We start from the raw sequence: 27478 nt of genomic DNA, 5'->3' as shown, positions 1-27478 counted from the left end.
TACTCCTTGGAAGGAAGGTTATGACCAACCTAGATAGCATATTCAAAAGCAGAGACATTACTTTGCCAACAAAGGTCCTTCTAGTCAAGGCTATGGTTTTTCCTGTGGTCATGTATGGCTGTGAGAGTTGGACTGTGAAGAAAGCTGAGTGCTGAAGAATTGATGCTTTTGAACTGTGGTGTTGGAGGAGACTCTTGAGAGTCCCTTGGACTGCAAGGAGATCCAACCAGTCCATCCTAAAGGAGATCAGCCCTGGGTGTTCATTGGAAGGACTGATGCTAAAGCTGAAACTCCAGTACTTTGGCCACCTCATGAGAAGAGTTGACTCACTGGAAAAGACTCTGATGCTGGGAGGGATTGGGGGCAGAAGGAGAAGGGGACGACAGAGGATGAGAGGCTGGATAGCATCACGGATTCAATGGACATGAGTTTGAGTAAACTCCGGGAGTTGGTGATGGACAGGGAGGCCTGGCGTGCTGCGATTCATGGGGTCACAAAGCGTTGGACATGACTGAGTGACTGAACTGAGTTGAACTGAACTGAACCTCTGAAGCATTAGTCAAAGCTGACTCCATTGGTGAAATTAGCTGGAAAGCTGCAGATTTTCCACTTTATAAGGACACTGTCTAAGCTGGACGTGAGCTATCACCAGATTTCCAATAAGTCACTTCTGTTTCATATAATTATATGAAAATGTAGCAAAATGGTTCATGCGCATTTACCAGGGACATGGCATCCCATCTAGTTTGTTATTTCTCACAGTAACCCAACTTCACTCCAAGAAACTGAGGTACAACAGATCCATAAAGATAGAGTGTTCACAGTCAGACAGGCCAGGAGCAAACACATAAAGTACCCTGCTTTTCATGGTGTTAGCTGCTAAGTTGTGTCCGACTCTTTGTGACCCCATGGACTGTATACCGCCAGGCTCCTCTGTCCATGGAATTCTCCAGGCAACAATACTGGAGTGGATTGGTTGTCATGCCTCTCTACAGGGGATCTTCCCAACCCAGGGATCGAACCTAGGTCTCCTGCATTGCAGGGAGATTTCTTCACTTTTCAGAGGCAACTAAGTCACCTGGTACATTGAATCACATTTTATTTAGGCTACAGAGCCATTGGAGGTCAAGGGAAGCAGTCTTGCTTTCCTCGGGTTCAGTTCCCCACTGAGAGCACTCACATTAATCCCTGCCGCCCACCCCCTACCCCGGGCATGGATGGCATGATGCTACAGCTCCCCAGGCAGCAAAGGTGGGAGTCGGCGCCTATGGAAGCCTTGGGGAATGGAGGCTGGCAGGCAAAGCTTTTCCTTCTGAATAACCCTGCTTGTCAAACACCTCCCCTTGATGATTTCCTGGCAGCCCTGACTCTTTTAGGGAGAAAGTTCCAGGGACAAAAGAGTGGCTGTTCCTTCCCACTGGCTCTCAGCAGTGGAGGGAGGGCTTCTCGGGCTCCCAAAGAGGGTCCAGGGGAGCCAGGATGGCCAGAGGAGATGGGGTTTGTGAGACCTGTGCCCCTGAGGTCAGCAGGATGGTGACAACTCCCCCCACCCCACTCCCACTCCACACCCTCCAAGCACACACACATGGGCAGCTTCCACCTTCAAGAAACTCTTGGAGGCAGACAGCTTCTGCAGCCTGGCGCCGCAGCACCCCAAGTACAAAGGCTCTTTTCAAATCCACCTCCGAACCGCAGAGCCAGTGCCCAGCCTGTCCATCCAAGAGCTCCCGGCACACATGACCAGAACCTCCTCTATGTACCTGGATTCCTGGAGGAGCCTTCCTTCGGGGGCACACCAGGAGCAGTGCATTAAGACAAGTCTGCCCTCGCACGGGCAATACAGGCCTGCCCTGTCCACAGTAATGAACCTGGCCAGAGGTCACCTGTGCCAGCAATGATGAACAATGTCAGTGATGAAACCTTGGCGGACCACTCCCACCACCCTTCCTCACAATGTGCCATGCCGGCCACTGCATAGCACTGGGTCTCGAGCCTCATTTCCACTCCCGTCCTCACTTCAGCCAGAGGGATCATTCCCAAAAGGCATCTCAGCAGGTCCTGTCTCTGACTGACAGCTCCTGCTGCTCCCACGGGTGTCAGAATGAATCCAGCCCCTAACAGTGTCACGGCTCGTCACCACCTGAGTCCACCCTATCTCTCCAGCCTCTGCTGCACACTCTGTCCCACCCTATGTGTCCCTAGCTCCCAGTTCCTTGAACACATCCTCCTTTTCTTTCTCCCGAACCTTTTTTTTTTTTTTTTTTTTTGCAACATGTGAGATCTTAGTTTCCAGCTCAGGGATCAAACCTGTGCAGAGTCTAAACAACCTTTGCTCAAGTTATTCCTTCTATTGAGAATTTTCAATCCTGAAAACTCCTATTCATTTTGCAAGGCCCAGCTGATATACTGATTTCTTTGGGAAACCTCCCCTGACTCCCTCCAGCCTCCGGGAGAATTCTCTACCTTTCTTACCAGAAGCATCTTGCATATGATTTCCAAGGAAGGATTAAACCAGCTGGGAATGTAGACTTACTGCAATTTTCAGAGTCTTGCTCTCTCTCCTCCTTCTGCAAGTCACCTCTAAGAGAGCTGGTCAGATTCTGGTTTCCTCATTCTTCTCTTTCTGCTTTTGGACATGCTGGTATGAGGTCATGATTTCTGGAACCACTGCAGCCTTCTGTGGACATGAGGTAAGGCGGGGGGGCCAAGTGAGCCCCAGAGAGCAGGACCCCCTGAGCCTTGCATCATGAAATGAAAGTGAAAATTATTCAGTTGTGTCTAACTCTTTGCGACCCCATGGACTATACAGTCTATGGAATTCTCCAGGCCAGAATCCTGGAGTGGGTAGCCTTCTCCTTCTCCAGGAGATCTTCCCAACCCAGGGATCAAACCCAGGTCTCCCACATTGCAGGAAGATTCTTTACCAGCTGAGCCACCAGGGAAGGACAAGAATACTGGAGTGGGTAGCTTATCCCTTCTCCAGCAGATCTTCCCAACCCAGGAATCAAACCAGGATCTCCTGCATTGCAGGCGGATTCTTTATCAGCTGAGCTACAAGGGAAGCCCTCCATCACGGTCATGGGCAAAAGTGGTTCAAACTTCCTTCTCTGTCCTTTGCAATGTGATCTGGAAGCTTCTTCCAAGGTAGAAAGGAGTAAGAGTCCCTCCCCACTTGGCCTGCAGTCCCAGGCAAGTTTCAAGTCAGCCTTTTACCCCGGCGCCCCGAGCTGCAGGATCTGAGTGCTGCTTTGGTGCTAATAAAGTTGTTCCTTGATTCCTGCATCAGTGTTTGCCTGTGCGTCACCGACCAGTGGACATGAGTCTGAGCAGGCTCCGGAAGATGGTGAAGGCCAGGGGAGCCTGGCGTGCTGCAGTCCATGGGGTCGCAGAGAGTCAGACACTACTGAGTGAACAACAACAGCAACACACAGTCAGAGCTCAGGGGTGATGAGAGGGAACGACAGGGCAGGACCTGGGCTTCATGGAAAGCCTGTCCCCCTAGCTTCCACCGCTGAGCACACTGTGCTGTGGCCAGCTATCTACTCATGTCTGCCACGTACTCCTTCCTCAAGATATTAAAGCCCTGCTCACCTGATTCTCCAGGGTTTGGCTCATGTGGGCCCATTATAAATGTCTGTTAAAAAAGAATGAGTGGGTACCAGACACTGAATAAGGCATTTCCTCCATCCTACCGATTCCCAGGACTGCTGCCATCCCCTGCCCTGCTTCTCTGTGCCCAGAAAGTCAGTTTTGTTCAAGTTTTTAAGCACGATGCTCTCCATGTTATAGCTGAGGAACACAAAGCATCAAAGAAGAAAGAAGGCCTCAAGGCTCGCGAGTCAGAGAGGCAGGGTTGGAACTTGCTCTGATGCTGCAGCCGCTGCTGGTATCTGCCAGGGGGTGCCGTCACCTGTCACAAGGATGCTGAGCAAGTAAAGGGAAGCAGGGCCTCTGCACCTGCACCTCCTCCCGGGACAGCTCCGCAGCCTGCAGCGCAAAACCCCGCCTCCTCCCTACCCCCTCCGCCCTCTCAGCATCCCAGGGACCAAGGATGCAGGGTTCTGACACGGAGCCTGCAGTCCCTGGGAGCTGGTCCAGGATCCTGCCTGCATGAGGGGAAAGGTTTGAACAAGGGAAGGAAGAGGAAAGAGAAGCAGAAGTCGTCGCTTTGAGTCGGGGGAGAGTGTGAGCCAATAGCTGGTTCCTGGGTGGAGGATGGATAGAGAAGAGCGTATACAGGTACCTGCTTCTGTCCTCCTCAACCTGGTCCACGTTGTCAAGCACCAGTCTGTCCCAGATGTCCAGAGAGGAGACCCGCCACTGCAGGGGCTCACAGGAAGGACTCAGGTGGGCCTGAAGGCTATCCTGGGGGCGGGGGGTGGTGGGAGGGGAGTAGGTGCAGGAGAGAAGCTTTGGTGGTGGAAGGAGAATTCAGATGGGAGGTGACAGCAGGGGAAAAGCAGAGGGAGTCCCGGGCAGCTGCTGCTGGATGCGGCTCTGCTGGCTCCTGCCAGGCACTAATGCAGAGGATCAGCCATGAATGGCTAGGTCTGGGGCTGGGGGTCAGACCCTTTTGTCCTTGGGGCCACCATCTGTTACGTGGGGGTGGAGCTTGGGGAAAAGAGGTGTCTGGCACCATTTCACGAGGAGCTCTCTGAGGAGGAGGCAGGGCTGCGGTAGAAGGGATGTGGGTGAGAAGGCAAAGAAGGAAGCTCCACAAGAAGGGGGCTGAGATAATTCCATCCTGCAAGATCTTCAGGGGAAGAGAGGCTGCCCCTTCCCAAAGGGTCGGGCGGGGCTGGCCGGGGCTGGGCAGGGAATCTCTGCTCTGACTGGTGGGGAAGCTGTGCCACTTCGGGCAACTCAGTCAACCTCTCTGGGCCGAGGAAAGTCATAAAAATGCCTGCTCTGCTGGTCTCGGTGAACTGTTGTGATGTCCTGTTGCGATAGAGCTTTGTAAAATGTGAAGGGCACTTAAAGGTGAAGGTATAAAAGCATGAGCGCCAGAACCTCCCAGACCAGTGGTCCCCAAATGCGGCTGTACCCTACAGTCTCTCGAGAAGCTGTTTTTTTAAGTGTTGCTTCTTGACTGCATCCTAGATCGGTGGTTCAAACTGGAGAAGCGAGAAGGTGTTAAGACAGCAAAGCGGGCAGAAAGCGGTACTTTTAAAAATAAAGCTCCCAGGGTGATTCAGGCTTCCCTGGTGGCTCAGAAGGTAAAGAATCTGCCTGCAACGTGGGAGACCTGGGTTCAATCCCTGGGTTGGGAAGATCCCCTGGAGGAGGGCATGGCAACCCACTCTAGTAGTCTTGCCTGGAGAATCCCCATGGACAGAGGAGCCTGGCGGGCTACAGTCAACGGGGTCGAAAAGAGTCGGTCATGACTGAAGTGACTAACACTTCAGGGTGATTCTGAAGCACTGGAAAGGTGGAGACCCACCACCTCAGATCTCCTCAGGTTTCCTGAAGACAGTCATGCGGCACACACGTCTTAGAGAAGCAGACCCTCAGCTTCCCCCAGACCTCCTGCGTCGGGGTTTCTGGGAGGCCAAGGGGTCTCTGTGTTGAACACCATGATGAGGCAGCCCGGACCGTCATTCTGTGACGTGTCTGTGATCCCCTCTTCCTTGCAGGATGAACAGTCACACCTGCGGGCATCACCTTGCTCTGGGCAGAGCCGCTCGGGGAGGGGACGTGCCCTCTTCAGGGAATACACACAGACATGTGCTTTGGGGACGGGGTGGCGCTAGACAGCGCTCCCCACCCCATTCCTGCTCCACTGGACTGACAGCCCAATTCTAACGTGACCAGTTTCCCAGCCATAGAGGCTGAGATGAGTTATCCTTGACGAATAACACCGAATAACCGTGTTTCATTATTTTGTCAACAGATATCCAGGCTTTTCTGCCCCATACTCTCTCTGTTGGCTCTGCTCCATTCCTAAGATTACGTAAGTGTGTGTACGTGCACACACACACACACACACACACACACACACCAATCCCACTAAACACACAAATGCCAGGGTGAAGAGGATTCAAGGATTTAAGGAGTCAGGAACTCACACCAGGCAACCATGTTACTTGGGAACACGGCTAATGTAGAAATAAATGAGGTAGATGACCTTAGGACTGGATAGAGACCTGGGGACTGTTCCCCATCTCACGGGGAAGTTAAGAGCAAGGATGCTACAGCTAGAATGCCTGGACCGTGAGACTTGGACCAGTGGTCCTCTGGGGTGGAGATTCTCACAGTGCTGCTGGGAAAGCAAACAAGTCAGTGCAGGCGAAGCTCTTAGAAATGTGGCTGCACCCGCCACGCTGGTGCAGTGTCTCCTGCTCTTACTCGTTGTTGTTTCTGTTGCTGCTTTATGATAGGTGAGGAAGCTGAGGTATAGAAAATAATTTGCTCAATTTATCTATGGTACTTGACTCTTGGAGGAGCACAACCTAAGGAGAGAATCATAAATGTGAACACTTATATAGAGGAAAATGTCCACTGTAGCATCACTTAGAACAAAAAGCCAGCAAACAACCAGAATGACCCACAGTAAGCGGTAGGTTACCAGAATGATGGTGGATCTATGGGATAATTGCATGAGAAAATGAGAGACAAAATACGGAGCTTATTTTTTTAATGAAATACAAAATGAGTCTCAATGGAGAGAGACGCAGAGACAAAGCTGGTCTGGAAGGAACACCAGCAAAATACCAACACTGAAAGTCTCTGGTTATGGGACTGTGGGAACTTTTATTTTCTTCCTTATGCTTTTCTAAATTGCACTAGTTTTTCATAATGAGCAGATACAACTTTTAAAGTCAGTAAATAAAACTGTTTGTTTCAAGCCGTTTGCTCAGTGTGCTCGGAGTCCACATGGGCTTTCTCTATCTCTGGCCAGGCCTCTGCTGCTTGTCGGGCTGCACCAGCAGTAGGAAGCGAGGCAAAATGGGATAAAGATGATGCACAAACACCAGGAAGCACCAGGACTGGGAGCTGGGCAGGACTGGGAGCCAGCTCAACAGGGACCCTGGTCCCGAAGTGCAGCCCCAGCTCCCAGGACTGAGCTGAAAGGGCAGAGCTGGACAGACCTTCCTATCAGAGAAACTGCATGGCCAGCGGGAACATCCCAGCAAACACGCCAACACCCGACCTCGGGGTTACCCAGAAACAGAAAGAGTCAGCCCTACTTTGAAGACACCAAAGAGCTGTACCTACTTGGCTTTGTCTTTTCTACAGGTTCCCTCTGCAAGTGGGGAGCCAGAGACCCAAGAGGATACTAGATCAGCATCTCTGCTGGTCTGCATTCCCTGCTTCTCCTTAACACAGAAGCGTCCGTCCACACCCCATGTCTTTCCAGTCATAAAGCCAAGGTTCTGACACAGACAACACCAAGGAACGCTTATTTTGCTACTCTGAGATTTAAAAGATCTGGAAATCACTTAATGACTAAGAAAGACTTCATCTAAGAAAACAAGAAGGAAGGGAGGGAGGGAAGGAGGAAAGATGGAGAGGAGGGGGGAGGAGGGAAGATGGAGAGAGAGGGAAAGTAACTGAGAAACAGAGGAAAGGGATTTATCATACTTGGTATCATATAAAAAGCTATGACCGCTTCCAAGACTTTGCTATAACCAACTCAGTGTATTTTTTAAGTGTTAAGTTCTGATCTTTGTAAAATAAGAGACTGGAGTAGATAACCTCTGAAACTGAATGATTCTATGTAAAGTTGAAATTGTAAGTTAACGCCCACTCTCTCTTTAAAAGATCAATCTAGTGGCAAAAGTCAAGCAATAAAGTTGGCCAAGTGATCGAGGGAACCAACTGTACATTTAATGAATAGGCTTGAGCGCCCACAGAATTTTCCAGCAAAAGCTCAAAAATTGTCTAATGCAACCACCTCACTGTACAGATGAAAATTCTGGGACAGAATCATACTGACAGTTAATACCTGCCCAGTGCCAGGCAGGCGACCTGCTCAGGGTCACAGCAAGCCAGTGACACACCCAGAATTAAATGTGATTCTCACTTTTTCCACAGTCTACTTGTTCTGACTCTTGGTGGATTTAAAGATGAAACCATCAGTTATCAGAAGCTCCTCCTCACGGTCCAGGATGTTCAGAAGAGGAGCCGAGACAAAGGCAACAGCAGGTCAAGAGCAACCACATCCTCTCCTTTTGTCTCCAAGCACAAAAGGGACTTCCCCAGTGGCTCAGCGGTAAAGAATCTGCCTGCAATTCAGGAGACCCAGGAGGCCTGGGTTCAATCCCTGGGTCGGGAAGATTCCCTGGAGAAGGAAATGACAACCCACTCTGGTATTCCTGCCTGGAGAATCCCATGGACAGAAGAGCCTGGCAGGCTACAGTCCGTGAGGTTGCACAGAGTCAGGCACGACTGAAGCGACTTAGCACACATGCGTGCAATCTCTGATTCGGTTAACAACATGCATGGAAATCAAACTGCTAGCACCGTAAGGCAACCCCTGAAGTCAGTCATCCACTGGCGAAGTGTATCTGAAGTATGTCCACTTGTAAGCAAAGCAGAACATAAACTTCACCTCTAACAAAGAACAGCGCTTACAGTTCTTTTTCTCAAGGACTTCTACTTAAGAGAAAGGTCACCAGGGGAGGGAATGTCTCCTTTCACATTATTCAGAGCCTTATCAACTCACTGATTCTGTAAGCCTCTGCACAAACTTAAGAGGAGTGTGGAAAACTTGAAGAGGGTTGCTAAGGAGGTCTACAACGATCCATTTGAGAAGACCTTATTTAAAGGGCTGAGGTTTCACGGACTCAAATCCATTGCCGTGAGTTTCAGATCTCTTTGACTTTCTCGAAATATATTAATATTCCTTGGATTGCAGGGTTTTTTTGTGGGACATGAATAGAAGTTCCCTCCAAAAAGAGGTGGAGCTTCTGCAGTTAAAAATAAAAAATACTTTGAACAGCACTGACTTGAGAAGTGAAATAGCTTTACTTGTTGCAGGACTTCTCAGAGGCTTTAATCTTCTGCACATATGCCTCTGTATCTCTCAGAGGCAGTGCTTGTTTTCTTTTCTTTTTTTTTTTTTAATTTATTTGGCTGGGTTGGGTCTTAGTTGCAGCACTTGGGATCTTCCTTGTTTTGTGAAGGATCTTTTGTTGCGGCCCACAAACTCTCCAGTTGCTGCTCGTGGGTGCCGGAGCACTCAGGCTCAGTAGTCGTGGCGTGCAGGCTTAGCTGTCTCTTGGCATGTGGAATCTTAGTTCTCTGACCAGGGATCAGACCTGCATTCCCTGCATCACATGGCAGATTCTTAACCACTGGGACCATCATTTCTGAAACGGGCATCATGCCCAGAGATTCTGTTCCCGTGGGAATGTTGGACTGGTGCTCTGCAGATCACCTTGAGGAACTGACAGAAGGAGCTATTCTAGGTAATGCGGTCAGCTGAGTATACATTGCAGCAGAAGAAAAAAACACAAGGAAGTTAAAATACCACAGGAGATGTGTAACTGACATAGGAGGGAAAAGTCCCGAAAACAAAGGCTGTGAAGCCCAAATGCACGTCCTTGAAGGGGTGTAGGATACGGATTCTCATTGGGGAAGTCTCAGAAGAGGCCTGGGGGACTTGCCTGGTGGTCCAGTGGCTAAGACTCTGGGCTCCCAATACAGGGGGCCCAGGTTCGATCCCTGGTCAGGGAACTAGATCCCACGTGCCGCAACTAAGACCAGGTGCAACCGAATAAATAAATATGAAAAAGAAGAAGAAGAGGCCTGGGATAATTAGGAGCTTACTCAAGTGCAAGGCGGAGTACTGGATTCCCTGACTTCTGGAAGTCTCTTCTTATTCAATTATTCCACGTCATTTTGTCTTATTTTCTACGTATTTACCATGGAGCTCAACTGACTTCCATGCAAATGAAACACATTCCTGAAATGCTGCATATAAAGAAATACGTTCTCTGTAAATTGAATCATATTTTCCACCAGTTTGTGTTGTAATTTCAAAGAACATCGACTCCAAACACATAACAAAAGGCACGTCAATGAGCTGCTGGGCACCCCAGGTAGCACCCCACCTGGACCCACTAGCCAGGCAGGTAACCAGCTGAGCCCCAGATCTGTCTACACTCGCTTACTCTCACGCTCAGTTAATTCCTAAGTGAGCTGGAGGCTCTCACTGCTCCCGGGGATATGTTGCCTCATTGCTTACATCCTTTTCAAAGGGATTTACTAGAATCCTTGGATACTCTCTTCTGCTGGCATTTTTAGCCCGGAAGTAGTTTTCAAGTCAAAAAGGGCATTAAACCACTTTCCATGAGTCTCCTCTGTGACAGTCAAGTATCTGATGATTGAATAGCTGGATCGTGGTCAGCCAATCTAAATCTACACAGCGAGAGAAACTATTATATATACTCATATCTCCCAAAAGACTAATTTATGAGAGCTCCGAGTGGTTTCCACCATTCCGAAAGGTTGGACAGTTTTCAGACGCTTGCCGATTGAAGCCTCAACACCCCACTGAACCAGGGAAAGAAAAGAGAGACCATGGAAACAATACTGCTCTCTGATTGGATGCTTGCCAGGCCGTGTGACACATGGGTCAGCTCTGCCTCAGTGCATTCCACTGGCCACCATGAGGGATGTTTTTACAGGGAAGAAAAGGCTCAGAGAGGTTCCCAACACACCCAAGGCCACACAGCGGCAGAGCCAGAGGGTGGCAGCACTGGGCGCTGACTCCCGGCTTGGCTGAGATCACCTCTTCCGACTGGGCTTACAGAGGAACTAGGGGCTCAGAACTGTGTCCTCAAATCTCCCATCCTGCCTCACCTGACACTGCCTCAGGGACGGAAAATGCAATGCTGCAGGTGGCGCAGCGGTAAAGAATCCGTCTGCCAACGCACGAGACCCAAGAGATGTGGGTTCAATCCCTGAATCAGGAAGGTTCCCTGGAGGAGGAAATGGCAATGCCATTTCCTGAGCCTGGCAGGCTCATGAGGTCACAAAGAGTCGGACAGGACTGAGTGACGAAACTCGCACACGTCGGAATCCTGGCAGGTTCAGCACCTAGAGTCAAAATGCAGTAAGAAAGACATGAAAATGGTCAGAGTCTCCTCAAGTTTCCACTTTTGAAGATGCATTTTGAAAACTATCCCCTGCTTCTGCCAACAAATAGAGATGCTCTTTCTTTCTCAAATCTTTCTAATATGAGAGTATCCCTTTACCCGCCATTAGAGAAAGGAAATCAGGATGGTATTCATAGAAAGCGTGCCACGAACTAGTCCAGGTTCCTTTCTCTATAGACCAAATAGTCTCATGTAAGTTTAGCTATACTGTGATTTTTTTAATGCGAAAAGGCTCCTTACCATTGAAAACACCTCTGACAGAAAGTGAATCTTATTATTTTTATACACACACACACACACACACTCACACAACAAAAACAGCAACTTTTTAGAAGTGCACCTATTGGAAAAAGTGAGGCAGAGAAGCATTAAGATGGAAGGCCCATGATGGATTTCCTTTAAGTCCAACCTGATTTCATTTTTTCCACACTCCTGGAAACAGCAGATATTTTAGGGGGAATGGAAGGAAGGGTTATAGAATTCTTTTCAACTTGGGTTTTCTGCAGTGAAAGCTGTCCCTGGTAAGGGATGACCTCACCTCTCTTGGAATCCGGAGGAATTTGAGCTGATTGCAGCTCAAATTGCTTTTGAGACTTTCCATTTGAATTCTAGCCCTGAAATATCGCAATGAAATTACCCGTAAAGCACTGAAAAAAGGGAGACTTTCTTATCTGCCTCCCAAGGCGATATGTTGGACATGGATCCAATTCTACAATGATTTAACTTTCGGCCAGTAAATCTCACAAACACAAGAGTTCCCCTGGGAGCCAAAACTCACTGGGAATAATCTCAGAAGGACAAGAAGGGGTCTGGGGCTGACAGCGGGGTCATGATGTTCCAGACAGCCAACAAATGCAGAGTCCGGGCTGCGAACAAGTGATGACCCAAGAAAGCCATATGGTCCCACTTTAGGAATGCCCTCTCTCAATTTTCTCCCGCTCCCAGCCGGCAGGCATGGGGGACACCTAGTGATCTGACATCAGAGATGCAGGAGGTCATCCTCAAATGGGAAATATCCCAACACCACAGTTTTCCTTTTTTCTCATTCTAGTCATTTTGATGGAAACCCTTTATTGCTGTCTCCTTGCCCACATAATTGAACAGAACATGTAACTTAGGGTGTTCTTTTTTCCCCAAATTGAATGGTCTTATTGCGATAATTCTAGGCTTCCCTTGTGGCTTAGATGGTAAAGAATCTGCCTGCAATGCAGGAGACCTGGGTTCGATCCCTAAGTCGGGAAGATTCCCTAGGGAAGAAAATGGCTACCCACTCCAGTATTTTGGCCTAGAGAATTCCATGGACAGAGGAGCCTGGTGGGCTACAGTCCATGGAGTCACAAGGACTCAGACATGACTGAGCGACTAACATTGCAATAATTCTAACATTGGGTGCTGAGAACCTACACAAAGGTGATGGCAGAGAGCCCCAGGGTGTTACATTTGTACATTATATTTGCACATTAACTGAGCGTGTTCTTGATTGCTGGGAGGTCCCTGCTCCCCTGCAGCCACACCTCTCGTCTGGAGTTGTGACTGTCTCCTCCCCAGCTGCCAGCCCTCACTTCTACTCCCTCCCACTGTCTGTGTCTGATAACTACCCTCCTCCCACCCCGATCTTACAGTCTGCTGTGACTCAGTCCAACATGATCCCGCAGGAAGGCTCCCAAGAGCGGCCACACCAGATGGAGGAGGCCAGGGCACCATGGTTCAGTCTCTGATGTTCCAGCCCGGGGTTCAAATGCACACGTAGGAAGAGGTCTTCCTCCCAAGAGAAGCCCAACACTACAGGCACAGTGCCTCCATGGGCACCGGGCAAGAGCGCCTTAGTCCAGTGACTAAGACTCCACACCCCCAGTGCAGGGGGCCTGGGTTCAATCCCTGGTCAGGGAACTAGATCCCACATGCCTCAACTCAAGACACTGCATGCTGCAACAAAGACTGAAGATCCTGCGTGCCGTAACTAAGACCCAGTGCAGCCAAATAAATAATAATTTTTTTTAAAAAAAGGGATCACTCCGCCCTTCTGAAGCAGTGACTGTGTTCAGTGCTTCTGACCAATGTTAGAAAACTGAAACACAAGCCCAAGGAGACCAGACCTATTATTCTTCAGAAGAAAACAAAAATCCAACACTGCATGTGAACTCTTCCAACATTTCTTCTGTTTTGTTTATTTATTTCTATTCTTTCCAGCTTTACCAAGACATAACTGTCGTGTCCAGTATTTCTTAGTGTCCCATCATCTTTGATTTAGGACATGTGGTCAGAAGTAGCTGTGAAATCTCAGGTTAGGCGCTTTGTGACAGCTGTTTGGAATCCTGCATATATGTAAAACCATGTACCAGGGCAGTGCAGATGCGGAAAGAAAAAATAAAGAGTAAAGTAAAATACAAAAAAGATCTTCACGACCCAGATAACCACGATGGTGTGATCACTCACCTAGAGCCAGACATCCTGGAATGCAAAATGAAGTGGGCCTTAGGAAGCATCACTATGAACAAAGCTAGTGGAGGTGATGGAATTCCAGTTGAGCTATTCCAAATCCTAAAAGATGATGCTGTGAAAGTGCTGCACTCAATATGCCAGCAAATTTGGAAAACTCAGCAGTGGCCACAGGACTGGAAAAGGTCAGTTTTCATTCCAATCCCAAAGAAAGGCAATGCCAAAGAATGCTTAAACTACCGCACAATTGCACTCATCTCACACGCTAGCAAAGCAATGTTCAAAGTTCTCCAAGCCAGGCTTCAACAGTAAGTAAACCATGAAATTCTAAATGTTCAAGCTGGATTTAGAAAAAGCAGAGGAACCAGAGATCAAACTGCCAACATCTGCTGGATCATCCAAAAAGCAAGAGAGTTCCAGAAAACATCTACCTCTGTTTACTGACTATGCCAAAGCCTTTGACTGTGTGCAAAAAACTGGAAAATTCCTCAAGAGATGGGAACATCAGACCATATTACCTGCCTCCTGAGAAATCTGTATGCAGGTTAAGAAGCAACAGAACTGGACATGGAACAACAGACTGGTTCCAAATTGGGAAAGGAGTACATCAAGGCTGTGTATTGTCACCCTGCTTATTTAACTTCTATGCAGAGTACATCACGTGAAATCCCAGGCTAGATGAAGCACAAGCTGGAATCAAGATTGCTGTGAGAAATATCAATAACCTCAGATATGCAGATGATAGCATCCTTATGGCAGAAAGCAAAGAACTAAAGAGCCTCATGATGAAAGTGAAAGGGGAGAGTGAAAAAGTTGGCTTAAAACTCAACATTCAAAAAACAAAGATCGTGGCCTCCAGTCCCATCACTTCATGGCAAAAAGTTGGGGAAACAGTGGAAACAGTGAGAGATTTTATTTTGGGGGGTCCAAAATCACTGCAGATGGTGATTGCAGCCATGAAATTAAAAGACACTTGCTCTTTGGAAGAAAAGCTCTGACCAACCTGGACAGCATAGCAGAAACATTACTTTGCCATGTCTAGTGATGTAAAGGTCCATCTAGTTAAAGCTATGGATTTTCCGGTAGTCACATATGGACATGAGCATTGGACTATAAAGAAAGCTGAATGCCGAAGAATTGATGCTTTTGAACTGTGGTGTTGGAGAAGACTCTTGAGAGTCCCTTGGACTGCAAGGAGATCAAACCAGTCCATCCTAAAGGAAATCAGTCCTGAATATTCATTGGAAGGACTGATGCTGAAGCTGAAACTCCAATATTTTGGCCACCTGATGTGAAGAACTGACCTTGATGCTGGGAAAGACTGAGGGCAGGAGGTGAAGGGAGTGACAGAGGATGAGATGGTTGGATGGCACCACCAACTTGATGGACATGAATTAGAGCAAGCTCCAGGAATTGGTGATGGACAGGTAAGCCTGGCGTACTGCAGTCCACGGGGTTGCAAAGAGTCAGACACAACTGAGCGACTGAACTGAACTGAAAGTAAAATAAAAAGTAAGGCATGTACATGAGGAGCCCAGGTTCCCATTCACCCCCAGACTTCAGACGGGGACTTCTTGGCAGTCCAGTGGTTAAGATTTCACCTTCTCGTGCAGCGGGACGCGGGTTCAATCCCTGGTCGGGGAACTAAGATCTCACATGCCATGAAGGCAAAATACCAAAACATAAAACAGAAGCGACATTGTAACAAATTCAGCAAAGACTTTAAAAATGGTCTACATCCAAAAAAAAAAAAAAACTTTTAAAAAACAAAATAAAACAGTAAAGGAACACCCTTCCAAATGAGCAGAGGGCAACTGCCTGAGGTCTAGGAGTGAACGAGAAGCTGGGCTCACCACACACAATGTAGCTCCTGAAAAGCCTGACACATCCCCTACAGCAGAGAGCAAACCTCATAGCCCACACGATTTTTCCCAAGCACACCAGACTTTTCTCTCTTCCCAGGGATACCAAATTGCCTTAAAGCAGCCGATGAGTGTCTGTCTGATTTATGACTCAGCTACCATGGCCTCTGGAAACTTTACTCTGTCTGACTCTGGTCCTGTGATTTTTGTTGTTTGTTCAGTCGCTAAGCCACGTCTGACCCTTTGTGACCCCATGGACTGCAGCACTCCAGGCTTCTCTGTCCTTCATCATCTCCCTGAGTTTGCTCAAACTCATGTCCATTGAATCGGTGATGCCATTCAACCATCTCATCCTCTGTCACTCCCTTCTCCTCCTGCCCTCAGTCTTTCCCAGCATCAGGGTCTTTTCCAGTGAGTCTGCTCTTTGCATCAGGTGGCCAAAGTACTGGAGCTTCAGCTTCAGCATCAGTCCTTCCATTGAATATTCAGGGTTGATCTCCTTTAGGATTGGCTGCTTTGATCGCCTTCCTGTCCAAAGGACTCTCAAGAGTCTTCTCCAGCACTACAGTTCAAAAGCAACCATTCTTTGGCACTCAGCCTTCTTTATGGTCCGATTCTCACATCCGTACGTGACTATTGGAAAAACCATGGCTTTGACTATGAGGACCTTTGTTGGCAAGGTGATGTCTCTGCTCTTTAATACACTGTCTAGGTTTGTCACAGCTTTTCTTCCAAGGAGCAAGCATCTTTTAATCTCTCTATATTAAATCATGTCTTACGCACAATTTATTTAGAGATTCTGCAATGAATCCTTTAAGAAAAGAGCCTTCAAGCTTAAAAGTTTATATCCTGAGTCTATTTTTTATGCTGTATTTCATTTCAATGTTGGTTTCAGAGAACGAAAATGAAATCACCTGGGATGCCCTTTCTTTGAGGTGCAGGTGGCTGGTCACTCTGGGTGGCCGATCAGTGTCACTGAATCCCCATCGGCTGCCTGGCAGAGTGGGGAGCCAGGCTCTCTTGAGAGTGTGTGGCCTGGGAAATGTTTTCGCTTGCAACCTCGCAACCACCAGGTGGGCTGAGTGGAATTTGCTTCCTTATTTTGCAGATGGTAAACAGAAGCATGGAGAGATTTAAACAAGGTACAGCTAACAGATGGTTCAGACCTAAGTTCTCTGACTCTGAAAGCAAGGAAGCCAGGAAGTTCTGAATTCAGGATGGGGAGGGCAGTCCCATTTCCTGCCTGGGGCCAGGTCCCCCGCGGGACACTGCAGTGGCCTCAGGAATGAGCTAAGGATGTGTACAGCTGTTGGCCCGGAACTGAGACCCCCAAGCCAGCAGCTGCCCTTCAGTCGCAGTGGAAGAAGACCAGAAAACCAAAGGAGGTGGGGAGCAGCTTCTTTCGACCCTAGGGTCTCCTGTACCCTCTGAAAGGAGGAAATTGCTCAGACACTCAGTAATGTCCAACTCTTTGTGACCCCATTGGCTGTAACCCGCCAGGCTCCTCTGTTCATGGGATTCTCCAGGTAAGAATACTGGAGTGGGATGCCACGCCCTTCTCCAGGGGATCTCCCCGACCTAGGGATGGAAACCATATCTCCTGCATCTCCGGCATTGGTAGGCAGATTCTTTATCACTAGCACCACTGCGGAAGCCCTTGAAAGGAGGAAAAAACAGTGGAAAACAACTAAGGAATGTCAGCAAGTACTCCACTGCAAAGGAGAAAGGACACGGTGGGACAAAAAAGGACGCTGAGGGTGAGGACCAGGGAAGTGGGATTTTGAAAGCCGCTAGAAGTGTAGACAAAAACTCTGAGCCAGGGTCCAGCTTATGGGTTCTGTCCTGAGGGTCACCTGTGAGACCCTGCATTTGTCCCAAAGAAGAGGATTCAAAGGAAGTGTTAGAGGAAGGCTCTAGAAGAGAGCCACTCCCACCCTCCCAGGCTGCTAACACACGAGGGGAAGAGAACAGTGATGGGTGAGGAAAGACCCTCTAGAAAGATGCATGAGCAATTCTGCGCCTTCAGAGCCCCAGAAGGAAAACAGCATGGGAAGCCTGTGGATTTTCAGTCAAAAGACAAACTGGCAAGTAAATAAAAGCCTATCGGGAACTTCCCTGATGGTCCAGTGGTTAAAAATCTGCCTTGTGATGCACGGGGCTCGGTTTTGATCCCTGGTCAGAGAACTGGGATCCTGCATACTGCACAGCGAAGCCAAAAATTTTGTTTAAAAAACAAAACCTGGGACTTCCCTGGTGGTCCAGTGGTTAAGATTCCATGCTTGCAATGCAGGAAGAGCAAGTTTGATCCCTGGATGGGGAACTAGGGATGCTTCGAGATGCGGCCAAACAAAAAGCTATGTGCACATTCAGGAACCATGATTCATTCTCTCTTCTTGCTGAATATCCATTGGACTTTTCCTAGGTTCTGCTCATCACGTCTCACCTGAGGGCGGTGGACCACTCAGTAGCCAGGTGCCCTTGAACTTGCCCACTGAGCCTCAACTGCCTTCTCTGCCAAAGAGGAAAACAATGCCTAGCCTTCCCATTGCATTTGGTTGTTGAAGGATAACAGCACTGATAATATCAACCTCTGTGTGGTGCTTGCTTACATCACACTGTGTGCATAGTGTTACTTGGTGTTACATAAATAGGGTACTCATATCAACTCATCTAATCCTCGAAACAGCCCTATGAGATTGTCCCCTTTATGCCTCTATTTTATAGAGAAGGAAACTGAGGCACAGAAGGTTCCAGAACTTGGTTTACATCACCCAACTGGTGAGCGGCAGAGGTGGGATCTGAACCCAGCCAACTGGCTCCAGAGTCCAGGCTCCTAACCTCTGTTATAAGACATGATGTCTGAAAGCACTGAACTGAGATGCTTTCTTAAATGAAAGATGCCATTCTCATCCCTGTTAGGACTACTCCCACGGGGCAGGATGGATTCCCAGATGGCGGTGCCGCCCCAGCCTCAGACCCACCACCCCACTGGTCGGGTGCCAGCCTCCTGGAGGAGCGGGAAGGCACAGCACCGACCACTCCCGGCTGCAGGACTGTCTTCCCGTATTCTTTTCCAAAGGAAAATGTCTGCTGCCAAAAGCAGGGTTTGTCTGTCTCCTGGAGACAGCGGTTGTCAGGTCCTGGGAGCAAGCAGGCATGTCAAAAATAGCAGCGCCGTAGACAGCTCGGCTGCAGGCTCCTTGGAGATGGTGGTTTCACTCTCGCCAAAGAGACAGGGTCTGTCTGCATTCCCTGCACCTGTGATGAAGGCCACTTAAGGCTCCAAGACATTTTCTAGGGCCAGGCAAAGAGTGTCCGCCGGGCGCGTGACAGACGAAAGGAAAACCCTCTCCATAGCAACAAGGATGAGGTCAGAGCCGTGCTCAAAAAAAAAAAGTCATAGATAAACCATGATGAAAAAGAATATTAAAAAGGATGTCTATATATGTATAACTGATCATTTTGCTGTACAGCAGAAATTAACACACTGTAAATCAACTATACTTCAATAAAATAATTTTTTTAATTGTCATAAATTCCACCAGGGCTAGGCCTCCAATAGCTAATGCTGATAGCCAAGGTTAGACCAGTATGGATGGCCAAGGTGAGATACCAGTATTGAGGTGTCTGCCTCTTTTTCTTTCTTGTTCTAAAAGAAGCAGTCACTCATTCTAGAAAACCTTTCCAAGGTACTCACTGATAGGTTTTCATCTCCTTCCTAGGGATGAGCACCAAGATAACTCACAAGGACCTACTTATAGCACAGGGCACTCTGCTCAATACTCCGTAATGACCTATGTGGGAAAAGAATCTTAAAAAATGAGTAGATATACATATAGGCATAGCTGAGTCACTTTGCTGTACACCTGAAATTAACACAACACTGTAAATCAAGTAGTCTCCAACAAAAAGGTTTTTTTAATATATGGAACAAAGAGGTGGCAAGAATGCCCTTCTCTAGGAGTTCAGAGCAAAGGGAGGGGAAAGAAATGACCGTCTCCAGCCCCGCAGGGACCTCAGGCCCAGATCAGGAAAGTGGTTCATCACGAGACATGATAACACAGGAACTAGGAGCCCATCTGTCTTCATTCCCAGTGGCTTGCATCTAGAGGCTCTCTCTCAGGAGAAGCCCCAAGCTCCAGCCCAATTCTGCCCCAAGAGAGCCTCGTACCCTGGGGCAGCCCGGCGTCAAGTGGGAGTGAGAGAGGAAATCCTTCAGTTTAAAGAATGGGTTTCTTTTCCTTCCCTAAGTGACCCTGACAAGCTAGAATTAGACCAAACTTTGCTTCCCCAGGCAATAACTCACAGTCAGAACCAATCAGAGCCGGCCCGGCAGGTTCCAGCCAGATTGTCCCAGGAGGACCGCGTTCCTTGGAAATCTATCTTGGCATTTATGGAGAGATGCCGGGGGACAAAACATTGCCAGCCGAGAGAAGGCATGATAAATAGCAGGACTGGAAGGTGTCACGTAAGGAAAAGCACCAAGGGCGGGGAGGGGAAGGAAGGGATCAGTGAGGGGAAGGCAAGTGAGAGCAGAGAGCAATGGCATCTGATGAGCACTCCAAGAGGAGGACTGGCTAAGGGAAGACCCTCACCCCCGCTTCTCCTGTTTTCTGAATGAGCCATAAGCCTGCGACACCCGATCAGCCACTGGAGGGTGGGGAGCAGATCAGGAGAATAACACCTTGGCCCCTGTGTAATTTCTCAAGGAACTCTGAGTTTCCAGGGAAACAGAGATGAGGTGGAATTTTCTGCATTTGTTTGTGAGGTTTTGCCAGTGAAGTATAAACCCCTTAGCTTTGGGTGGGTGGGGAGGAGCGGGGGCGGGGGGCGGGGGCAAGTTCATTGTCTTTGTGCTGTCACAAGTCACATCCAACGTGTTTATCCTAGTTCAAGACAAGCTGCCCAGGCTCTACATGGACTAGAAATGGCTTAGTCTGTCTTCAGAGCCAAAAGAAAGGAGCACGTCAATCCCACAATGGTCTCATTGTCAAAATTCAAAACAAAACAAATGGTTCCTAGCACTGGATGGGAGCAACATGAAAGCTCTCAAGTGTCCCCATGCGGCAGAGAAAAAAACTGTCATCCTTCTCGAATATGCAATCTGGTCCATCTTTAGAGAGGCTTAACGTCTAGATTCATAAAACCAAACCATCTCCCAGACAAGACATGAAACTCTGGGGTTATTAGCCTCATGTCACTCAAAAAAAAAAAAAAAAACAATTCAGTGACTTTTGTGAGTTAACTTATGAAGTACAACTGTCACTGCAATCCTCTTTTAGAAAATGTCCATTACCCTCATTGGAAAAGACCCTGATGCTGGGAAAGACTGAAGGCAGAAGGAGAAGGGGGCAGCAGAAGATGAGATGGTTGGATGGCATGACCAACTCCATGGGCATGAGTTTGAGCAAATTCCAGGAGACGGAGAAGGACAGGGAGACCTGGCATGCTGCAGTTCATGGGGTTGCAAAGGGTCGGACACAACTGAACAACCCTCCAAAAACCTAATATCCTGATACACGTGGGACTCAGTCTACATGACCTCCAGCAAAGAGATGCACAAAGAAAAAGCCTCCTTATAGACCGGTTGGTGAATCTCAAGCCATCTTTCTAAGGAGAGTCGTCCCCTGAACTTCACACCACTAGGATTTATGAACTCTGCTTTTGTTCTGTTTTCAGGATTTGAGAGAGACAGCTCTGAGAACCTTTGAGTGAATTCAGGGCATTCAGAAGGCCAGCCTTAAATTAAGGCTTTTTCTAGGTTAATTCCACTCTATGCTTTCCTCCTACATCCTCTTTCCTGTGTTTATTTCACTGTATCTATAGTGCATTGTCCGGAACTCTTCTGCAAGCTTCTCAAGGTTGGGGACCCAGAGTGAGCAGAGTCCAGTGCTACACAAGCGAAATATTTATCTGAAATATATGAGGTTCTCTTTCTTCTCTCCAACCCGCCTTCTCTATTTTCTACTTGCAGATTCAGGAAATTTCATCAGAGATGTTTTCTAAACCCACAGCAATCTCATCTTGCTTCAGAAACTCAGGACTCTGCCCCCAGAGGTGAGCACACTAGGACAGGATGCTGTACTGGCAGGAAAACAGAGAGTCCACCAGCTGGAGAACAACCTTCTGAGCAAACACCCAAGGTCACAGCCATCCTCGAATGCAAAGAGTGAGCCCCACTGAAATGCCCCAAGGTGCTCCCAGCTCCCGAGAAAGTGAGAGAAAGATGCACAAAGAAGGAAGAAGAGGTTCAAATGGCAGATGAGGGAAAGCCAGAAAGGTGAGAAGAAAGCAAGGCAGAGCAAGTGAGACTGCAGAGAAGAAGGAAGGGGGGGAAAATGCAGAGGAAAAGGGGGGGTGATTTAGAAGGGGGAGTGAAGGGAGATAGCAGTGTGCAAGCAGAAACAGAGGAGAGTAATATAGATGGAGACAGAAACACACGGAAAGAGAGAGAGCGAGGAGGCTGCTTAGGAAAGACAGTCAAAGGCTTCACTCTCCCCAGATGCACGCTCTCCCGCCCCCTTTCTGCCCCTCCCCACTCCTGTTCTCATTTGACCTGAAAGACTGAGCCAGAACGAAATTCCCCAGCAGCAGAACCTACCTCGGGTGCAAAGACGGCCAGCTGTCCCCTTCTCTCCTGGGGCTTCTCAGGCAGAAGGAATCCCCCCACGTCTCAGCTGAGCCTGACAGATCCAGGAAGACCTCTGGGAGCTCCTGCCGGCCCAAGTCAGGTGTAACAAAGACCTGAACCCCTCTGCTGACAGCTGTGAAAACGCCACCCCAGCTGTCACGGCGACATGGGGCACAGATTCCCTCGGTGCTCAGGGAACAAAATCCACATCAAGAGGCTCAGAGTCAAAGGGGGTCACTTGGCGAAATCCATCAGAGGAAGTAGGTCAGGTCACAGCCTCCCAGTTTGTCTTGGATGTCTTTAAGAAGAACCATCTATGAGGTCCCTCCCAGGAGCTAGACATTTCCTTGGGAAGAAGCATCATCTCTCTGTCTTAGAGCTGGGAGGGGCCGACGTGAGTGCTCCATGGTGCTATTATGGACTAAAACTAGTAGCAGCTGCCTCTTGAGAAGCTAGTCCCCTCCAAGGCCATTTCGAAAGAGAGAATATGGTCTAACTGGCAGTTGCCTAGCATTCAAGTTTCTGAAGACTCGAGTGAGATGAGATAGCTCCAGTGATGGGCTGGGGAAACCAGGAAGAAAGGTCCAGATAGGAAGCTTTGGGGATCTGCTTACCCTCATTTTCCAAAGGCCACACATCCCTGTCCCAGCCCTGCCAGCCCCTAAACAACGTTATGTGAGAGGCGTCCCCATTTCAGAAGCTGGGACTACATCGTCTCTCGTTCTCCCTGGCTGCCCAAATCAGAAGATAGAACAGTCTGGAAGGTTGCTACGGCAACCAGAATCCCCGGAGAGCCCAGCTCTTCATAAACCCTTTCCACTCGGGCATGCTCTGACTTGAAATGGTGAGGACGATGAAAACACACACACTCCCATTCTGAGAATGACACATCCATGTTTCAACATTCACTCTCAACATGAGCATCCCTTTTGCCTCTGGGTGGGCCTTCTCTTCCCCCCTCCCCCTGAACTGTCAGGAGTAATATTCCAGAACAGATGTGGAAAACTGGCACTTCATAGCCTCAGAGCAGGTGTGTGAATCATGAGCATTTTCTACTGCATTTCAGATTTGGAGAAGCCAAACTCCCAATCAAGATGGTGCTGGCCCTAAAAGGATGCCACTGAATCGCTCCAAAGAGCATCTTCCTTGCTGAAGGGGAAGAAGCAAAGAATAAGGCCCAGTTCAAGAGGCGAGGGAGGGATTTAAAAAGCTAAGGACCCAGAATGGCCTGGATGTGGGCTTTGGACCCAAAGCGGGAACCCTGGGAGGAGGCTTGGCCTATAGGACAGGGGGAAGCAGGGTAACGAGCTAGAAATCATTACAGAAGTTCACGCATTTGCATAGCATCACCCCCAGGATCCAAGCTGAGTTCCTGGGCCATTCCCCAAGAAGTGGGGGTGGGGGGACAGACATCAATGTTCCCATCAAATGGGTGGGGACACCGAGGCACAAAGTGGAACTGTGGCCCCCAAGTTACCCTGTAAAGTGCGGCAACATCCAGACACAGTGTCTCTCAAGAAAACCCTCAAGAGGCTGTACCTCGTAAGTTGGCTCTTCGAGAAAAGCTTTAGAAAAAAAAAAATCTCATCAAGGAGTCTTAAAGCCTAGATTATAAAACTAAAAACATGTTAACAGTCCTTTCGGTTTCTGAACTGCACCCAGGAGAGCTCAGAACAGTACATCACAGTTGATCAAGGCAGCAAATGAATGGCAGTGCAAAGAGGAGAAAAAGGGGACGTGGGCAGGTGGTACAGGAAGAGCAATTCAGTTCACCATGGAAGAAGATGGCTCAGACCAGGTGGGGGCACCACCGGGCATCTCCCCGGTGACAGCCAACAGCTGCATCTCCAGGGCTGGAGCAGGACAATGTTTACCTGACTCAGCAAAAAAAAAAAAAAACAACCCTCTACCGGTGAGGCTGTCAGCAAAAGAACAATGCTTCTTCCTTACTCTAAACCGCCTGTCTCATTGCCCGCAAAATGCAAACAGAAACCCACGCTAGCATCCAATGTGTGCTTTTACCTGGCGGCAGATTTAAGCTGGAGTCTGCTTTAGCAAGCCTTCAGCTGCAAACCTAAGTCAGATTCCCAGGAAGAAGGATGGAAGGCTAGAGAGGGCTGGGGGAAGTGAGGGAAAGGAATTTGCTGTCAGCAAAAAGACTCCTCCACCGCTCTGAGATGGCACTGTCTAAGGGACACTGCTTCTCTAAGAAGTGGTCAGGCCAGGTACTTGGTTCCGTTCGGCCATTTCTTGCAGCTCCGTGGTTCCCCTTTGTCAGTTCCTCTGCACAGGAAGGCACCTGAACAGACAGAGTATTTGGCTCTGAGAAGGAGGAGCCTTCCTGGAAGCCAGAGAGTCAGGGGAATCAGAGTCGAGAAAGCTAAGTGGAGACCAGAGACTAACGTCTGTCGTGCCAGGTCACGCTAGAAGAATCCACTGGCCCTTTTGGTCCAGGACTGACCTCTCACGTCCTCCAAATGGCCAAGTGTCATCGTAGTTTCTCTAATTGCATCCAAGATTAGAGACAGATAACATATGTTCAGGCTGTGCAACTGAAGGCTCTCCTAAGGCTTCTCTGCAGAATGACCAGCCGACCTTACAGGGCACTGGAGGAAAACAACAGGATGAGTACTGTTTCTGTCCACCGGCTTCGGCTAGTTAGCATGTGGCCAGAAGCTACGATGGGAGGGTGCATGCCCCAAAGCCAAGGATGCTAAGGAGAAACAAGACCCAGGTATGCCTGGTTTCCAGCCTGTCGACGTCACTCTTCCTAGAGACATCACAAGTCCCAAACGTGAAAAATCAGAGTCTCGAGGGAAGGTCAGATGGAAATCTCATCCACGTGACATAAGATGGGCACGAATGGGTGGCACCATTAGAATTTCAAAAATGTCACTTAGATGGAGAAACCTGGGATGCTGCAGGGGTCAAGTAACAAGGCTGACAGTCCAGGTGTATGGTCCTGGCACCAACCACTGTGGGGTGAGGGAGTCAGGAGGTCACCTGGAGCTGGGGTGCGAGTAGTGGAGGATAAGAAGGGTCCCTACAGAAGGGTGTGTTTGGTGTCTTCCTTCCATGCAGGCACTGCCCGCATCCATCAAACCTCAGTGAGCATCCTTTTCTCTGCATACCCTCGATGTGGTGTGGGAAGGTAGCTGGGTCTCCGCTCCCGGGTGGCCTCTGAGAATTCAGGCTTGCCAAGTCCGCTGTCAGCTGCCTTCAGGTCCGGGGCAGGCTGCCCACAAGTGACGTGGGTATACTGCCCTTGCTCCTCCTGCTCTGTCTCTCGGTGGTAGAAGTAGTTGAAGTTAGAGACGATGACGGGCACGGGCAGGGCGATGGTGAGGACCCCAGCGATGGCACATAGCGAGCCCACGATCTTGCCCCCCACCGTCATGGGGTACATGTCCCCATAACCTACGGTGGTCATGGTGACCACCGCCCACCAGAAGGCATCTGGGATGCTGGGGAAGAGCGAATCGTCGTCGTCAGCCTCCGCGAAATAGACGGCGCTGGAGAAGAGGATGACCCCGATGAAGAGGAAGAAGATGAGCAGGCCCAGCTCCCGCATGGAGGCCTGCAGCGTCTTGCCCAGGATCTGCAGCCCCTTGGAGTGGCGTGACAGCTTGAAGATGCGGAACACGCGGACCAGGCGGATCACTCTGAGGATGGCCAGGGACATGGCCTGCTGCCCGTTCTGGCCGCCCCCACCAGTGGCCGACTGCTGCTCCTGCTGCTGCACCAGCTCGGTGCCCAGGGTGATGAAGTAGGGGAAGATGGCCACCAGGTCGATGATGTTCATGATGTTCCGGAAGAAGGCTGGCTTGCTAGGGCAGGCGGAGAAGCGCACCAGCAGCTCGAAGGTGAACCAGACGATGCACAGCGTCTCCACCAGAAAGAAGGGGTCGGTAAAGAAGGAGCCCCCGAGAGTACTTAGTGAGGATGAGCCCCCTGCCACCATTCCCCCGGGGGCGATGCCAGGATGGAAGGTATAGGAGTCACCTTCATCCTCCTCTTCCTCCTGACTGCCCCTGGACCCTGGGGAGACGCCGCCACCGTTGCTTCCACCTCGACCGTCTGCACGGAACTGGGGCAGCGTCTCCAGGCAGAAGATGACGATGGAGATGAGGATGACCAGGACGGAAACGATGGCGATGCCCCGGGCGGGCCCCGAGCTCTCCGGGTACTCGAAGAGCAGCCACACCTGGCGCTGGAAGGGCTGGGAGGGCAGCGGCTTCTCGTCCACGCCACCCTCGGGCAGGCAGCCCTCATCCTCGCGGAAGGCCGCCAGGGCCTCGTCCCCCAGCTGGTAGAAGCGGATCTCCTCCAGGAAAATGTCCAGCGGGACGTTGACCGGCCGGCGCAGCCGGCCCCCGGACTGGTAGTAGTAGAGGATGGCGTCGAAGCTGGGCCGGTTGCGGTCGAAGAAGTACTCGTTCCTCAGCGGGTCGAAGAAGCGGACGCGGCGGCCGGGGTCCCCCAGGAGCGTGTCCGGGAACAGCGACAGGGTGCGCAGCTGCGTCTCGAAGCGCAGCCCCGAGATGTTGATGACCAGCCGCTCGCTACTACAGCAGCCGCCGCCACCGCCGCCGGCCTCCGGGAAGTCTCCCGCATCCTGTTGCTCGCCCTCCGGCCCGCGGACCTCCCCCGGCGCCGCCAGCGTCAGGGATTTCTCCGATCGCATGTCCCCTCCGCGCTGCGCTCCCCGCCGCTAGGACGGCGCCCACTACACGACCACCACCCGGGCGCCGCGGCGCCTCCCAGCTCTCGGCGGCGCCCTCTTTGTAGGGTGGGGCTCGCAGTCCGACCCGGCGGCGGGTCCCTGAGTTCCGAAGCCCTGGTCTCTGCCGGGCTAGGTCTGGGGAGGCGACCAGGGCGTGGAGGGTTCGGCCCCGCGCCTCCAGGTATCCGCGCCGGATGCCAGATGGAGCTTGGAGTACCTGGAACCGCAGCCTGGCGCGTGTGCAGCTGGACGCCCGAAAAAGACGCGTGGCTTGGCCCCTCTCGCCCCGCCCCAGACTGGGCTCCGCGACGCGGGGGTCCGCCCTGGGTGTCAACACGTCCCAGCTCCCACGGCTCCAGACCCCCTGCCGCCGCTGGGACTCGTGCCCCAGATGTGCCTCCCTCCGACTCGGCCAAGACGCCCGGCGGGGCTCGGCCTCCGCCCAACGGCCACTGCGCGTTCCGCTGGCCAAGGTCGCCGTTCCCGCCGCCACGGCCGCCACCGCCTCCCTCCGAGCCGCGCCGCCGGCCTGCGAGAGGGGCCCTGGGGCCGCCCCGGAGGCCGGGGCGCGCGGACCCACCTCCCCAGCGCTCAAGCCTTCGCTGCAGCCGCCGCAACTGCAGCGGCTCGGCTCTCCGCTCTGCCCTTCCTTCCCAACACACTCTCTCCAAGTGACGTGGCAGGCCCCGCCTGCTGCCCCCTCCCACCCCACTCCCGCATG

General features: G+C 50.3%; 1 protein-coding gene across 5 annotated transcripts in view; it reads right to left on the bottom strand.

Moving 5' to 3' along the window:
• KCNA6 (potassium voltage-gated channel subfamily A member 6) overlaps positions 1-26809 on the bottom strand; it is a 36779-nt gene extending 9970 nt beyond the window's left edge. Inside the window, exons 1-3 of one of the 5 annotated variants that reach the window (XM_027541079.1) lie at positions 22005-26809; positions 2534-2677; positions 1761-1883 (exon numbers count right to left, since the gene is read on the bottom strand). In XM_027541079.1, coding sequence (XP_027396880.1) covers positions 25132-26718 — 1587 coding nt within the window. In that variant the 5' untranslated portion in view covers positions 26719-26809 and the 3' untranslated portion in view covers positions 1761-1883; positions 2534-2677; positions 22005-25131. The remainder of the gene's footprint in view (positions 1-1760; positions 1884-2533; positions 2678-22004) is intronic. The other 4 variants (XM_027541078.1, XM_027541080.1, XM_027541077.1 and 1 more) reach the window with 4 other exon arrangements.
• Positions 26810-27478: the final 669 nt, after the last annotated feature.

Source organism: Bos indicus x Bos taurus, chromosome 5, assembly GCF_003369695.1.
Source record: "Bos indicus x Bos taurus breed Angus x Brahman F1 hybrid chromosome 5, Bos_hybrid_MaternalHap_v2.0, whole genome shotgun sequence".
NCBI lineage: Eukaryota > Metazoa > Chordata > Mammalia > Artiodactyla > Bovidae > Bos > Bos indicus x Bos taurus.
The sequence above is the reverse complement of the archived record's forward strand: the minus strand, read 5'-3'. Positions and strand labels throughout refer to the sequence as shown.